The 16296-nt window shown below is 42.2% G+C and overlaps 1 protein-coding gene across 1 annotated transcript; it reads right to left on the reverse strand.

The window, feature by feature from the left end:
- Positions 1–775: 775 nt before the first annotated feature.
- LOC122759553 (vesicular glutamate transporter 1-like) lies at positions 776–13685 on the reverse strand. Its single transcript, XM_044014479.1, has 13 exons — positions 13060–13685; positions 8769–9021; positions 8063–8181; positions 7775–7889; positions 7589–7676; positions 7414–7500; positions 6174–6310; positions 5698–5847; positions 5462–5594; positions 3231–3341; positions 2838–2965; positions 2535–2604; positions 776–2442 (listed from the first exon to the last, which is right to left on the reverse strand). Exons 1-13 carry the CDS (start codon positions 13119–13121, stop codon positions 2159–2161), a joined length of 1737 nt encoding a protein of 578 aa, XP_043870414.1. The 5' UTR covers positions 13122–13685; the 3' UTR covers positions 776–2158.
- Positions 13686–16296: the final 2611 nt, after the last annotated feature.

The following is a 16296-nucleotide window of genomic DNA, read 5'->3' on the forward strand; positions in this document are numbered from 1 at the left end:
TCATGCAGCATTCACAGTGTGTTTAAATACACCTATACAACAAAAAAGCCCATTTCCAACAATAGCTGAATGTGACTGTTACATATTGGATTTGTTACCTTGGCCCCTAAATCAGATCATATCCTCTAATCCCACTGCTGCTCCTCTTTCCTCCTCTGTGCCTTTATTTTCCCCTGTGTGTGCAACATGATGCTGGTACAGAGCAGGGAAAGGTTTGTACTGCAGTATTATTATTAGATGTCAGTGATGAATATCTTTCTCCCTCCCTCCATTTTGCCCACTTGCTTTCTTACCGACAGATGGATACAGGATAATCCCATTGATTTCAGATACCTGAGCAGGGCAGTGAGGGTGAGTCTCTTTGCCTCGGTGCTCCTTACGGGTTGCGGAAAGCGTTGAGCCCCGTTGTCCTGGTCCTATCAAAATCTATTCTTCCTTCTTCATTTTCATGCTCCTGTACTTTCACCTCAGGGTGTCGACACACTGTCTGGAGAGGAAAACATGAAACCCCCGACCCCGGTTGCCTGAGTCATGATACAGAACAACACAAAACAGTTCCTGTCATTCAAAAAAAGTAGATTTAAGAATAAATTGTCGATCAGTTACCATACATATGAACCCGCCAGGTTTTATTATACAATGTTCCACATGTATATGATTTTCTTTTTTTACATTTATGGTTTGTTTACAACAGAGAACAAAACATTAAACAATAGCATAACAAAACAAAACAAAACAAAAAAGACAAAAAAAATGGTTAAAAACCCCTTATGTGTCATATTAAATACAGTGTATTTATTAGTGAGTGAAATTTAATCAATGAAACACTGGTACCATCCCACAAGAGGGCAAGTATCAATACATTACATGTGCTACAAATAATAAATAAAACTTGTTTTGATGTCCATGCATTATCACCCTGTTATGTTTAATTAATCTTAGTTTGTTGGGTTTTTTTTTACTGATAATCTAACATTTTCAGCTTGGTGCACTATGTACATTAATAAAGCAAAAGGGGATTTCCACCTTCTTTTATTTTATGTAAGAACATTTATTTTATTTAGTGACTTTCTTTTTAGGTGCACTTTAGTTTTGAGTGTATTATTGTGTATTATTGACAGTGTATTGTGTTAGCGAATGAAAGAATATCCACTGGTGCTGACCTCTGTGTATGTGTGTGACATTTCCTACCAATATCTCTTACATTTCCTATCAAAGAACTTTCTATACAAGTCGGCACTGCACACTTAAGTACTTAAGTAAGTCACCTGCCAAGGTTGAAGCCTGTGAAGCACCCGGTTGGACAGTTTATGCTATTAAACGACAGTCAAAACAGACAGAGAATAAATGAGTCATGTGTTGGGTTCCTGTTTTTCTGAGAAAGAATTAGAGCACAAATTAGTTGAACCCAACAATGACTTAAAGGAAAACATTGCATGTAAAGCTTCAGATTCTGGGCTTTGAAGAAAAGAAAATGACTTGTGGGGACCTGGTATAATACAAAATCTTGATTTGTATCCAGACAATGCCATTCTTTACAGTCAAATATGAGGCTTTCAATTCAAGTGTTCAATTCTCAGTGGATAAGTAAACCAATACTATGAGCGCAAGATGTTTTTTTGTTGTATTGGCACAAGTGAAATGCTTTTTTTTCCCCCTAAAAGTGTGCACATTGAAAATAAAACTTCAATGGGACAGAGACAAAAAACAGGAACAAAAACAGAAATGTGCTTATGTGCCTGAAGATGTGTCAAATGAGAGGTATACTACTGACATGTGCCAATTGATTAGTACTTTTCTATAATTACTACAATGAATAAACATCAACGAACGCCACACCGGACCTAAAACACCACCCACGGTCTCCAATCGTTAATACACCGAGGATAACAGGTCCTACAACTTTTTTTTTTTTGTTTTGTTTTACATAGATTGTCTGTCACACAACTGCAAACACGCAAACACACACATTTTTTATATCTACTAATGTTTTCACCTGCAGCCACGTGCAGTCTCTTTGAATTCAGTTCTGTTGTAATGTAATAAAGTAGTAGGCCTACAGACTTGCAGAAAATTGTCCCTTGTACAAGTCTGCACTTTTTTAAAATTGTCAGGTCACTCTGTTGATTGTGCTGTTTGTGGAGACGATCCACGTGTCTTACGTCAGCTCTCTGTCACCCTCTCCTCTGTAAAGGTAGTTATTGGTTCCGGCTGCTGGTTGCACATACTCCTCGGTTTTGTCCCAGTCGGAGACCCAGCCTCCTCCTCCTCCTCCATTGGGATCCACTCCCTGGTTCATGGCGCCGTAACCTGCCCCGCCGCTTGTGCGATAGAGCTCCTCCGTCTCGTTGGCGAGCTCGTCCTCGTCCAGGATGCCACATTTCTCATCGCTCAGTTGCTCGGGCTCGGCCCAAGCTTGCTTCTCCCCAGACGCAAAAAGTCCTGCAGAAATAATATGAGATTTTTCACCAAATCTATGACGTCTACATCGACATCCTGATGATTTGAGGATGAGGTAGAGAGAATATACCAACCATAGAATATGACACCTCCATAATGAACAATTGAGGCAATGAGAAACACACCCTGCCACTCTTCTCGTGTCTGTTAATGAAAGGTGAGAAGAAGAAAAAGGGGACAAATGGTTAAAACACGGCTGTGTATTTGCTCTACTCTGCAATAGACCTAGTGCATGTGCAGCAACTTTTCCACTTAAGTGACAAATTTCTCCTTAAGATAAACGAAAGAAAGTCTTCATGAGGAAGCGATATTCATCATTTCCTGTAACAAAAAAAGGGGGAAATGAAATGTTGTCATGACACGATATAATACTCCACCTTGTGCTTTGTCATGGTGCCGACTATAAGTGGGCAAACCATGCCAGACAAAGTGCCCACACCGTTGGAGATGCCCATGAGGATACTAGCGTATCGCGGCGCAATGTCCAGGTGGTTTACATTGAAACCTTAGGGGGAAAGAACACATTTTATTTATATATATATATATATATATATTTCAAGGTAAATCTCGTAGAATGACACCACCAAAAACTATGACTGTGACTGAATCCTCAATAAACAACTGAATGATATTGATATGATATTTTATTTATTAGATGAGCACCGTGGTGTGATGCCATGTGCCTGTTTTGGGGTATGTTGTTGAAGTCTGTCCTTATATGAATATTAAATGAATACGGATTTGTGCTGTATGAGCACTAAGGTTTTCACCTGAAATGGCAAAGCCAGAGAAACCCACAGCCAGGACCAGGAATGTAATAGCCACACCCTTAGTGTGAGAGAAGCCCACCACCAGCAGCAGAGTCGCCTCCATCCCAAAACCTGACAGAGTCGAGTGAAGAAGAAACCACAGAGACAAAAGGCGGAAGTGTCAAAGTGAGACGTGTGTGTGGGTGTTTCATCAAGTCAGTAAAGAAGCCACACTCACAAAACTGCCGATCACAGAGCGGCGTCCTAAAATAGCCTCGGCACTGACAGTTCTCCGTACACTTGAAAGTTTCACTTCGCTATGAGTTCAAAAATAGTTGACAAGCGCTTTTGCTTTGTGAGTCGTCGTTTTGTCTTAGGCAAGAAATGTCTTCTCACCACAGCTGAATTGACTCGACTTTAAATGGAAACTATTTTTCCAGGTTAAAACCTTATAAAATCTCAACAGTCGAATGGCAGTAAAAGTGCAAATTTATGTCAGATACTATCTTGAGAACGTAGGTTTGACCTTTGTGAGTATCAGCTGTGCAGTATACTGTATTGTACCCATAATCACTGGGGGGTATTTGTGTGTTGTGGCACCGTTAGAACACTCGGCTAAAACAACACAACACAATGAAACAAGTAGGGGTTGGAGATCAAAAATAGTCAATGCTTCACATTTGGGTAGAGCTGTTAGAGGTGATACAATCTTAAGGTAATAGAAAGGAAGGACGTCCTGTACTTCAGCAGAGTGAGACGAGATCAATGTTGTGGTGTATATGTGTGTGTGTCCTTACCGCAAGTCTCTATAAAAAGTCTTAACCTTAAGACCTGTGAATTGCATAAGTGTGACTTTCTCCCATCTTACAAGTCTTAAAGGCCACATAGACCGGAAGCTCCACGCTGGGTTTGTGTGTGTGTATCTGTGTCATGACCTCGTTTATGAAACCCTAAAGTTTCAGAACAAACAGTTCAGCCACTGCTGAGAAAATAGTGTTGTATTGTTTTCCTGGGCTCTGCGAAGCGGATCGGCACTTCCTTAATTTGATGTCGTCATCAGAAATCCTCACCACTCCTCTCACCACCGTAGCGCCTCCTGGTGCGGGCACTAGTCCGGGCACATCCGGTTGCGTACATTCAACCGCAGAAGAAGAAGAACTACTCTCGTTGTAGCTGCTGAGATGCAGAGCATCCACCGTGCCAGAGGGGGAGCTGTGTATCTGAGAGCTGGCCTGTCTATTACGTCACTACCTGGCCAATCACAGGACAGTGGGAAAGCTCTCGTTGGCTGGCCAATCACAACACAGTCCACGTTCTGTACGAGAGTGTCAGTGAGGAGATATTTTGATCGGCTCGTTTGCAGCGATTAGGAGGTTTTTAACCATGAAAACAAGTTAATATATGCAAGTAGACCTCCATAACTAACATATATGTGTGATACAAGCATTCGATGTCACCTTTAAAGGTCCCTTTAAGGTCTTCCCTTTATGTCATCATACAGGGAAAGGTTACCTCCCCTTTCTCTGCTGTGCCTGCCCAGGTAATTTGGCCCACCCATGTGAAAATGATCTACGACTGAGAGTGCACATTTGTTTGTCCTCGAGAGGCATATTTTCCCTGGAAATGCGCCGACTCAACTTCCCAAGGTTTTGTATGTCTACGGCAAACATTTTAACCTTTAACCTTAAGTCACAAGTCTTAACCTTCAAGTCACAAGTCTTAACCTTCAAGTCTCAAGTCTTAACCTTCAAGTCTTGAGTCTTAACCTTCAAGTCACAAGTCTCAAGTCACAGGCCTTAACCTTCAAGTCTCAAGTCTTAACCTTCAAAGTCTCAAGTCTTAGGCCTTAACAAGTCTCAAGTCTTAACCTTCAAAGTCTCAAGTCTTAACCTTCAAGTCACAGGCCTTAACCTTCAAGTCTCAAGTCTTAACCTTCAAGTCACAAGTCTTAACCTTCAAGTCTCAAGCGAGTCCGAAGTCATTCTTGCTCGTTTGCCAGGTTTGTACGCAAGCCACAAAAGCAGACACCTAATTTTTTTTCCCATGTTTGAAACGTTAATCCCTCGATATTGAGAAAATGTAAATATTCCATAAATTGCAGAATTTCGAGTCATTTTACTCAAGACTCAAGTCGAGTCTTTTACCTACGTTAGTCAAGTAAGGTTCAAGTCCTCAAATTTGCGACTTAAGTTGGACTGCAGTGAAGTCACGTGACTCGAGTCCTCCCACTTCTAATGTTCACCCGTTCTTACCTCCACAATTCATGAGTTTCCTGACATTAGTGGTGGTCATGATTTGGTTGGAGCGAAGATAGTCGGCAAGCTGACCACCAATGGGCACGATGATGGTCATAACCAGATGGGGAAGTGCAGAAACTATGCCCACCTAGATACAAGAAAAAACAAGCTTCTTTCCCAACACTGAAAGCTGTGACTGTGCAGTATCATTTTGTTCATGGTCACATGTCACCACATGTTTTTTTTGTTACCTTGCTGATCTCAAACCCAAACACCTCTTCAAAGTAAGCTGGCTGGCTGATGAGAAGCAAGTAGAAAGTCCAGCTCCTGCAGAAATTCGCCACAATGATGGCGTACACGGGCATGGAAGTGAAGAATGCCCTCCATGGTGTGTTAAATTTCTGTCACACATGAAAGAAATCGTCACAAACTATGTCAATATTTAACTGATTTAATGACATTTTTTGATATGAACACGCATCATAGACCAGAACATTAACATGGGTGAAATAAATGATTAGTTGCATCAATAAAATAGACAAAATGTCCCTGTGTGTCGTTGGTCTTTCAGAATCTTGAAGTCCACACAAAGAAACTTAGTTTTTTTTTCTTGCTAAGCTTGTTTCTACGTTTAAGAAAAGCAGCAGCATGACGCTGCAAATCCCTCTCATTAACTCAATTTAAAGTGAAGTGCTGATACAGTGTGTACAGTCTGTGTTCGACAAACCAGTATGGAATTCTGGGCTGACTCGCCGATGCTTTCCTCGATATATTTCTTCTCCTCCTCAGTGATGGTGGGATGTGCTGCCGGACTCTCATAAGACACCAGGGTCCAGAAGCAGTACCACATGATCCCAAAACTTCCTGGAGCGGAGGAAAGAAAGATGGGAGGAGGACATATAACAACAATCATTCATTAATTATTAAAGGTATTGGATTGGAATGCAGTGGATGAGGCAAATCGCTCGTTAGGTTAAGAGCTTTTATTTTGATACTAAACCTGAACCTGTCACTGAACTTGAACCAAGTGGTTTTCCTATGATTTCGCTTGATGAACTAACACTTGACATCCACGTATCTGTACCAAGCCACCATGTTAAAAGACACAGTGCCTTTCTACACATCACAATAACACCTTAAAATAAATCTAATCTTAGTTTGAAGGGTCTGAAAAGAACGATTGCTTAAAGCTAGGACCCCAGGGTTTATCTGCAGGTGTGTTGAGTGCGTGATGGGTTGCAGGTGTGCAGGCTTAATTGAATAACAAGTGTCTGTCCATCCATCCATCCATCCATCCACCCATCTTCTACCACTTTATCCTCCACATGACATAGGGCGAAAGGCGGGGTAAAACCTGGACAGGTCGCCAGTCCATCACAGGGCCACATGGAGACAAACAACCATCTACTCTCACACTCACTGTCACTTTGGACTGTTGGAAGGAAACTGGAGACGAACACACAGAATGGCTCTTGTTCTGACTGGGTCCGGTGTGGTGTGGTGAATTCTGGGAGCTCAATGGTTCTGCACAGAAGGTTCTCCATTATAAGCAGCTTCATCTCAGCTGCAGTCGACTTCCTTTCTTACAACCTCTCACAGCCAGACTGCAAGCACCTCATCTCATGCTTGTTTTAATAGTTAAACACTTTTAATAATGTGTGTGTTGCGTGTGAGGGCCACATGGTCGGTGTAGCGGTTAGCACTCTTGTCTTTGGAGTTTGCATGTTCTCCCTATGTGTGTGTGGGTGCGTCCAAAAACATGCAGATTTGGGGAATAGGCAAATTGGACACTCAATATTGACCGTGAGTGTGAGAGTGGATGGTTGTTTGTCTCTGTATGTGGTCCTGTGATGGACTGGTGTTGTGTCCAGGGTGTGACCCCGCCTTATGTCACGACCCTCAAGTGGTAGAAGATGAGTGAGTGAGTTGTGTGTGATGTGTCAGCTCATAGGTAAACAGTCACTCACCGTAGACGTAGAAGACTGATGACCATCCAGAGTACTGGACAAGGATTCCAGCTAACGGCATAGCGATCACAGCACCAGCATAAGAACCTAGAAGAAACACAGAGATGCGGTGGTGTGTCGTTCACCTGCAGCGAGGAACAGTGTCAGACATACAGTTATAGGGTAAGAGGCTCACCACAGAAGGCTGTCGTGGCCAGACGACTTCTTTCAAGAGGCGGTGCCCATTTCGCCCAAATGCCATGACAGGCAGGATATGACACACCCTGTGGAACGAGGGAAGAAATCACACACACACGTCATGCCTTTGTCATGTCCATGTGGTAGCGTTTGAGAGGACAGGCACAGAAAAAGACCGAAGCACCTCCACAAGTCCTTGGAACACCCTGACGATGATGACGCAGCCAAAGTGCATCCGCGCTGCCATGGGGATGAGCATGTTCAGGAAAGACGTGGCCACGATGGCAAAGCCAAACACTCTGGAGCAGAGAGGAGCGCAGACATGCAGGGAGGGTCAGTGCATGGATATCAAGAAGGTGCATTCATGCCTTGCAAACAATGTGGAGTAAATTAAGTGAACAGTCTCAATCTCTTGGTTTCAACTTTTTTATCAACAGTCTCTCTACCGCACATGAGAAGTGAAATAACGCACCTGTTTGCTGCAAACCTTTGACAAATGAAGCCTCCTGGGATTTGAGTGACGATGTATCCCCAGAAGAACGAGCCGTGGATCATTCCCACCGTCTCTGGATCCCAGTCAAACTGAGCTTTCTGTTCAGGGACAAAAGGAGGAACGTGTACATGAAGGTGATTTCACAAGATTTAACCTTCACTTATCTGTACACCTGCAACATGGGGTTAAGTGTCTTGCACAAGAACACATATAGACTAGCAGAGCCGGGAATTGAACCCACAACCTTCCAGCTGAAAGACAACTCGTCCAACAACGTTTTACTACTTTTTACTTCTAGTACATTTCATATCATGAAGTCATGACTTTGACTTCTACCAAAGTCATTTTCTGACTGACTGCTTGTCTGTAACCTTTGAAAAAGAGATTTTTCATTTCAATGTAAGGTTTTTTTTCCTGGTTAAATACATTTAAATATGTAAGAATTAGTGACATCCAGTGGCGAAACTGTAGATTGCAACAAACCAAGGACCACGCCCACTCACCCCTTCATTTTGATTCAATAATAAGCAAGACTTTTTCCTAAGACTTTTTTCTAAACAGTTTGCCTATAAGTATGTTTTCATATGTGTAAAGTAATTCAATGTATGCAAATACAGTGGACAGTTTACCCCAAACCTGGCTAAAATATCAGCTCCAGATCGTCATCACCGCCACCACAACTCACCACTATGACCTCCTTGTTGTCTTTGTAGACCTTGTGGCTGTTGACCATGCTGACGATGGCCACGCCCAGGTTACACCGGATTCCAAAGGAGATGCAGAAGCCAAGGCCGGAGAGGATGGCGATGATGTAGCGCCTCGGCAGCCCGAAGCACGTGCAGTCCACCACGGGCATCTCTTTCTCCTCCACCAGCTCTGGACGGCCTTCTGCCGACAGCTCGATGGTCTCGCCATTCTCCTGCTTCTTCTCAAGAACTCTGCGGAGAACAAGGAAATGCAGATATAAGACGTGGTCGTTCTCTCTTAATTATTACTCCTTTAGTATTTCTTTAAGAGCAGTCTGTGATTTTCCAAACATGGGTTGCCAATAGTTCTGGATGTGAGAGAGAGTGTCAGCCCACTGCTGTGGATCTTCATGACAGAACTTTGACTCATCCTTTCTTCTCAAGGTGTTGTTGCTGCATTGTTGTTTCTTTTTCAAATACTGGTTCAATATTTTAGATTCTCGGCCCAAAAAAAACCCGTCTCACTCATCCCGGTGCATCAATCATCTCCTTTACCCTTCAAACGAGGCTCCCTCGTCTCCTCCCTCCTCATGCGGCTCCTCCACTCAGAAGCTCTGACCCCTTCGAGCCTTCAGTCTAACACGGGCATGAAATATGCATCAGAATGCAAGCAGATGATCTATTAAACATGACGTTTGCGATGCGCTGAGGTCTCAGCATCAGACTGCAGGTCCGGATGATAAAAGCACAAAGTCTGTCTCTCTACTGCTACCCCTTCCTGTTGATGAATAGAATCTATAATAGCCATTGAAAAGTGACATTTTATCCAAACTACAGCAGTGCAGGGAGTGAACGAAGATACATGATATCATAGAGCAAGGACTCAAATCTTTCCTCTTTAAATGGCTATAGAGAGAGTGTTTATACATTTTGCATACACATGTGAACGGCATTACCATGGAGTAAACCACCGACAACGTAAAACAGTATTAATACATATTAATAAGCCTCAACTTCAGCCTTAACTTCCACTCTTTTTCTTGTCGTTGCAGTTTGTCTACACTTGAATCTCACAGCTCTGCGGCCTCAGCCGTTCGCCCACGAATCACCAAAAAACACTGAGTGAAAGCTCCTGTAACGCACTCTTCCCCACGGATGACGCGGAGAGTAACGTGTCGGGTGACAAAAAACATGAGACAAAAGGCTGTGAATCTGTTGATGATGATGATGAGCAGCAGATGGAGAAACAGCAGCGACTCAGATAATAAAACATATAGAGCACGTGCTCTATTAGTTACAGTAAGCAGTGGATGAAACAATCTTCAACAGTGATCAAGTATTAATGCTGACTGCTGAATTATTAATATCTCTGGCTCTCTCTCTGACTATTTTTATCTGGGTGGGACTCACTCTCTCTCTCTCTCTCTCTCTCTCTCTCTCCCTCTTCCTCTTTTCATTCCTCCTGTCTCCTCGTCCTCATCTCCCCTGGATTCACACTTGCCTTCGACAACACCGACTTATTTCTCCACGTTTATTTTTCCATTCTCTCCATTAACTTTATCCTTTGTACCGCGTGCCCAGCTTTGACGTTTCACGACTGACTCAAAGTTGAGGAAAATCCGTCGTAATCCCCCACACAAGCTATACCTGACCTCCTCCCTCATGGCTCTCATCACACTTTGAGGAAAGGTCATTGCTCCTTGAACCTGTTCAACTAAAACAACGTCTATTTTCTGCTCATTTACACCTAAAAAAGCCAGATTCACTTAATCACTATTTATTTAGGTTTGGGTGAGAGCGAGAGGGTCAAATAGGTTATTAAAAGACTAAAATCAAAAAAGAAATCAACCACATTAACTGGATTTCTGATGACAAGGACTGAATTTACTTTGCTTTTTATGAGTGCATGCTGTCACAGCATGTCCTTCCACAAAAGGTCTCACATTGAACAGAGGGTTAATAAGTAGATTTACTTTGTAACACTGATCCAATAAAATCACATGATGCCACCAACTCAATATGACTTCCTGGCAAAATAAAAGCATCTTAAAAATAATTTAAAGAAATGCTCTAATTCAGTTTACATCTGATTTCTATTGCTTACGAGTAACATTGTATATGTGATGTAGAGAACTGTCTTATTTGGCGTTTTTGACTAAAAGTGTGGTCATATAGTGGCGTATATCTTTATATATATCATGAAATAGTAGGACAAACACAGGCTTCACCACTAACTTAAATCAGGGCTATGCTTTGGTTCAAATGTAAGGAGAGGTCACACCACATACCTAAAACTTTACCCTGTTTTCTTCTGAAAAATATACTATTTCAAAACACGTTTCCCATATTTCCCTCAGAAAAACATCACAGGAGACCCCTCACATCTCAATCCAATCCCCTCATGACCACCAGACTGACCATAAAGACTGCAAATGATCAGTAAATTATATATTTGACTGTTTAGTGCGTTGCTGCTGTGTGGAGCAACCACACATTCACTGTACCCTAATGTCCAATGACAATAAAGTCCGTTTTATTCCATTTTTCCCATATTTTCTGGACGTGTTCACTTTAAGGGAATAGAATAAAATAGAGACTACTCCATGTCATCAGCGAAAGGTCTGTCTGCGTGCGTGTCGTGCAGCACCAGGGATTTCACACACGTCAGCCGTGTATCCAGGCATCCGGGTGTCCAGGGAACACCTGAGCACAGGTGCACTCCACTGAAATGGAATGAAAGGCCTGTAGAGGACGGCTCCTCCTGGCTCTCTGCCACGGCCTAATCCTGGCTGTGAGATGCACGGAGAGGCAAGGAAAGGAGGGGTGGCACGATGACGGGGCTACTTAGAGGGACAGAGAGAGAGAGAGAGCACTGTCCTAGGTGTGCGGTCTGCAGGGATTTACGTGGGGGCCGACAGCTTGGACCGGGCAGAGGCTATTTGTGGAGAGGATTTAAGTGTTTAGACGCTACATCAAATCCTGAGAGAGAGGAAGAGGAGTCCATCAATACCTCTCCTGCTTTCAGACACCCATCAGTGACTGACCGGTGAGAGGGGGGGAGGAAGGAAGAGAGGAGGGTGTGTCTGCCACACACACACACATAGTTTTTTTCACAACAGGAGCAGATCTGTCGATGTCGAGGACTTTCTTGTCCGGGCACATGTGGCAGCAGTGGTCAGTGGTTAATAAACTTTAAAAGAAGTGTTACAACTGAAGTTTGTCAACCATGTTTGTGTGGAAAAAAAACCCTCAAATGAGCCAGTTATAGGTTTACTTTTCTTACTTTAGTTTGAATTAAATTGATTCCTTTGAGTATTAGCAGCTGCTATAATTAGATTCTCAATCATAGTAAGTTTATCAACCGTTTTCTTTTATTCACGTAAAGACATAAAGAGTTAAATAACACTCAGTACAGAGTTTAACTCTTCTTAATTTGTCATATTTTCTATTTGGTACATATTATTGCATATATTCCACTTTCATTATAAGGGGTATTTTTATTTGATTTTACTTACTTTTCTTTTCTTATATATCTATATATATATATATATATATAGATATATATATATACAGTACATATATAAAATTAGTTAAATTTTTTGTAATATCTGGTACTTTCTTTCCTCTAACTGTATATCTCTTAATCTGGCAATGGCGCAACAGCACATCATTTCCTCCAGGATTAATAAAAACTCTACCGTCCTCCAGTGGCAGGTGTGACAGTGTCAAACCTCACTCAGCATCTTATCAAACACACTTAGTGCACGACAGGAAGTGAAGTGAAGCACCCACAAAAAAACACCTTAACATTAAAGTAAGACGAGGCTTCTGTAATATGACAACGGCACAGCAGCAGTGCAACAACAACAAAAAAAAGAAAAAAAAAGAAAAAGCAAAGCCTGCATGCAGGAGCTGAATGTAATTATTGATTCCGCGGCTTCATCTTACACTGATAAAGCAGTTTGGATGTGAAATGAAACCTAATTCTCTTTGTTTGTGCCTTTCAAGAAAGAATGAAAGACATTTTTTGATGTGGAATCATTTGACGGCTGCACAGCAGTTGCATAAAAACCATAAATTATATGTGTATTCCACTTCCTCTTGTGATGGAGTCAGCAGCCTCTGTGAGGAGCACATGTAGTGCAAGGTCATACTCGAGCAGGTCCTGGAGCTTTAAAGGAGCAGTTTGCTACAGCTTTTAAGTCGCTGTCTAACTTTTTTCAACACTAATGTAAGGTTGTTGTTGTTTTGCTGCTTGTCATTTGTCTTAAATAATGAGATGTTACATACCCGTATATCTTGCCCAGAGTCTTGGCTGCCACGGCCTTAAACCTGTCCGGCCGGATTTCCATCCTCACGACTCCAGGATCCAATGGACCAATGTGAGCGAAAAAAAAAAAAAAATTAAGTCTGTGCGCGCTCCCGCCTGAGCGCACGAGTTTCTCACTCACACATTAATTAAAAAAAACTTGATTTTGACTTGAGGAGTGGCACTTTCCTCTGTCGTCCTCGACACTCACTGATTTCCCTGTGAAATCACCTGAGCACAAACATGGTCAGTGCGTGACTTCAGCGCGCTCTCACACAAACTTCTCTCCACACGCGCACACACACACTCGTGTCCGGTGTGAGGTTGAGGTTTTTTGGAGCTGGAGGCAACTTCAGGGCCGGGATTCATGGCCCGGTGCGGTGTCTCTGTCCGTGGTCCTGAAACCAGATTACCACCGCCTGCGCGATAATCTCTCCCTCTCTCTCTCTCGCTCTCTCTCTCCCCCCCCCTCTCTCTCTCCTGGTGTGAGTGTAGTAGGAGTAGATGTCACTTCCTTTCCCCCGCAGCAGCAGCAGCAGCTCGGCGTTATAAGCAGAGACTATTGAGGCAGAAGCTATTCTTGGACCACGCAAGCCTTGAATGGAGGGAGTTACTGTCCAATTGAAGATTTCCCGGCGATTTGTAACAAAGGGGGAGGGGAGGGGAGGAGAGGGTGGGAGGGGAGGGGAGGGTCAGGCTTCTCCCGGGACAAGGCTGCTGTCTCTGGGTTGGACACATAGTATTTGCTCTCTCGTGCTCAGTAATTATTTAATTTCATTAACGTTTTGTGAATAAACACTATATATTTGCAGCCTTAAAGATAATTCATGTATGATAAAATAACATAAAAGTGTGTGTGTGTGTGTGCGCGCGCGCTGTGCGTCATACCAACAGTGCCATGACGCATAATTTGGCGACTGCATTTCCAACTATTCAGGTTATAATTACTAAAAAATTGACTCTATTAAACATATTATTTTATAACACGTGACTTTTGACACTTTGACGCTTAAACTAATAAATCGTCAGATTATCTTTATTTTTATGTGAAACTGAACATGTATGAACATGTCCCATTTTAGTGTTCTATTACTACTTGAAAATGAGGTGTGATTTTTTGTTATTAAATTTTATTTCATGGCACCGTGAACAGCAACACTCACACACAATCTGATCTTTTTCAGGTCTGGTACAGACCACAAATGATTTAAAGCTGAAACAATTGCTCGATGAATCGATTATTAAATGAATCGTCAACTGCTTTGATAATCAATTAATCAGTTTGAAGCTTTTTTCATGATTAAAACAAGATTTCTGATTGTTTCAGCTTCTTACATGTGAATATGTTCTGCATTTCTTTGCTTCATGGAACAAAGAAATCATTAAAACTGAATCATTTTGGTTTGAGGACAAAAACGAGGCATTTGAGAACATAATTTCCAGGTGTGACAAACACTGATCAACGTTTTTTTGTTTTTTTTTAAGTTCTCTGACATTTTATGAACCAAACGATTACTCGGTTTATTGAGAAAATAATCCATTTTGAAAAGAATCATTAGTTGCAGCTCTAAAGTGATTCAAAACACAAAACTGATTTGGTGGCCCATATCATATTGTTTCAGAGATACAGTGAAGGTCAATGTAAATGATATTTTTTCTTGCTGAGTGACACCTCACTCTCACTGACAGTGCATCATTTATCCAAACCCTCTCATTCCAGGGAGGTGAAGCCTTACACACACCTTTAAGCTCAAAAACAACAGCACCGTCTCCTCATGGAACGTCCTTCCTTGAACTGACTGGAAAGAGAAAGACACTTCTTAAACCATGTATCCAACACAATCCATTATTATTATTAACTATAGCAGATCACAAATAAGTCTTTATGAAATGCAGAGTGAGAGTGATAAGAGAGAAAAGAGAGAGAGATGAGACAAGAAAGAAAAGACAGACAGACAGATAGAATTGTGTGTTATAAAATACTCTTGCCTTTGCATGTCCTCCTCGTGTGTGCGTGGGTTTTCTCTGGTTTCCTCCCACAGTCCGAAAACATGCAGATTTGGTGATTCGGCAATAAACTGGACACTCTAAATTGACTTTGGTTGTGAGAGTTGATGATGTTTGTCTCCATGTGTCCCTGTGATGGACTGGCGACCTGTTAACCCCATCTTTAACCCTATGTCTGCTGGTATTGGCAGCAGCCCCCCAGTGACCCTCATATGGAGGACAAAGCGGTAGAAGATGGATGGATGGATGGATGGTGTGTTATAATACATTACAGACACAGGCTCCATAGAAATTGTTACCAAAATATGTTTTAAAAAGAATCAGCATTCCATTCATCATGAGACTTTATTTTCTGGTACTGGTGCTGAAAGACAACTGAGAGGATGGATGGTGTTAGAAAACGTGCAGAGAAGATCTAATTTATTGCATCAGTATACAACTGCAGCAGCAACGACGACTTGGTTGATTTATCAAAAATGCAACAACAAACAACAAGTGAGACGTGTGGTCGGTGTTTTGAAATCACTCAAAAGTGTCAAACCCGCTAACTAAGCGCTTTGGCGTCAGGTGCAGCTCTTCTCCAGATCCTGAGCCGATATAGTTCTCAGAGACTGAGAGGAGAGGAAGCGAGGAGGGAAGGGCATGGCGGAGGGAGGAGGGGACAGGCTGGGCGGGACGCAGATGATGGACGGCGTGTCCGAGAGTGAGCCGTAGCCGGCTTTGCGCACGTCTATCGCGCTGGAGTTTACGGAGGTTTGGAAAAACACAGAGGGAGAGTCCATGGGGTCTGAGGTTAAATCTGCAGACAAACACATGAGAAACGTCATAGAAACAACACGTTTAAACACCGTAGAGCAGAGGTCTCACAGTCACAATATGTTTTTTTTTGTCGTTCACTAATAAAATGAACAATTTTACTTGGAAATTCTGTGACTTGAGTCTGACTTAAGTTGCAAATTTGACTTGACTTATGTCTCTGGACTATAGATTTGAGTAAAATGACTTATAGAACATTTACATTATCTCAAATATTGAAGTTACAATTTGGTTTTTTGAAACACAGAAAAAAAAACATTTGGGTGCCTGCTTTTTGATGCCTTGCCTACAAACCTGGCAACCGAGCAACACCAACACCACTAAGTGCAATTCCTTTTGACACTTCAAATCCCACAGAGGAAGGTAAGACAGGAAGTCAGCTGGTCGCTATATTA

This window comes from Solea senegalensis, linkage group LG18 (genome assembly GCF_019176455.1).
Source record: "Solea senegalensis isolate Sse05_10M linkage group LG18, IFAPA_SoseM_1, whole genome shotgun sequence".
NCBI classification, from domain to species: Eukaryota; Metazoa; Chordata; class Actinopteri; order Pleuronectiformes; family Soleidae; genus Solea; species Solea senegalensis.

What these genes read in the sequence shown, in the direction of transcription:
- LOC122759553 (XM_044014479.1), bottom strand. Translation starts at nt 13,121, where the DNA reads ATGGAAATCCGGCCGGACAGGTTTAAGGCCGTGGCAGCCAAGACTCTG. An exon ending in TGTTCCAAGGACTTGTGGAG is followed by an intron (nt 7,677 to 7,774) that starts GTGCTTCGGTCT and finishes CTCGTTCCACAG; the next exon opens with GGTGTGTCATATCCTGCCTG. An exon ending in GAAACTCATGAATTGTGGAG is followed by an intron (nt 3,342 to 5,461) that starts GTAAGAACGGGT and finishes CGACTCTGTCAG; the next exon opens with GTTTTGGGATGGAGGCGACT.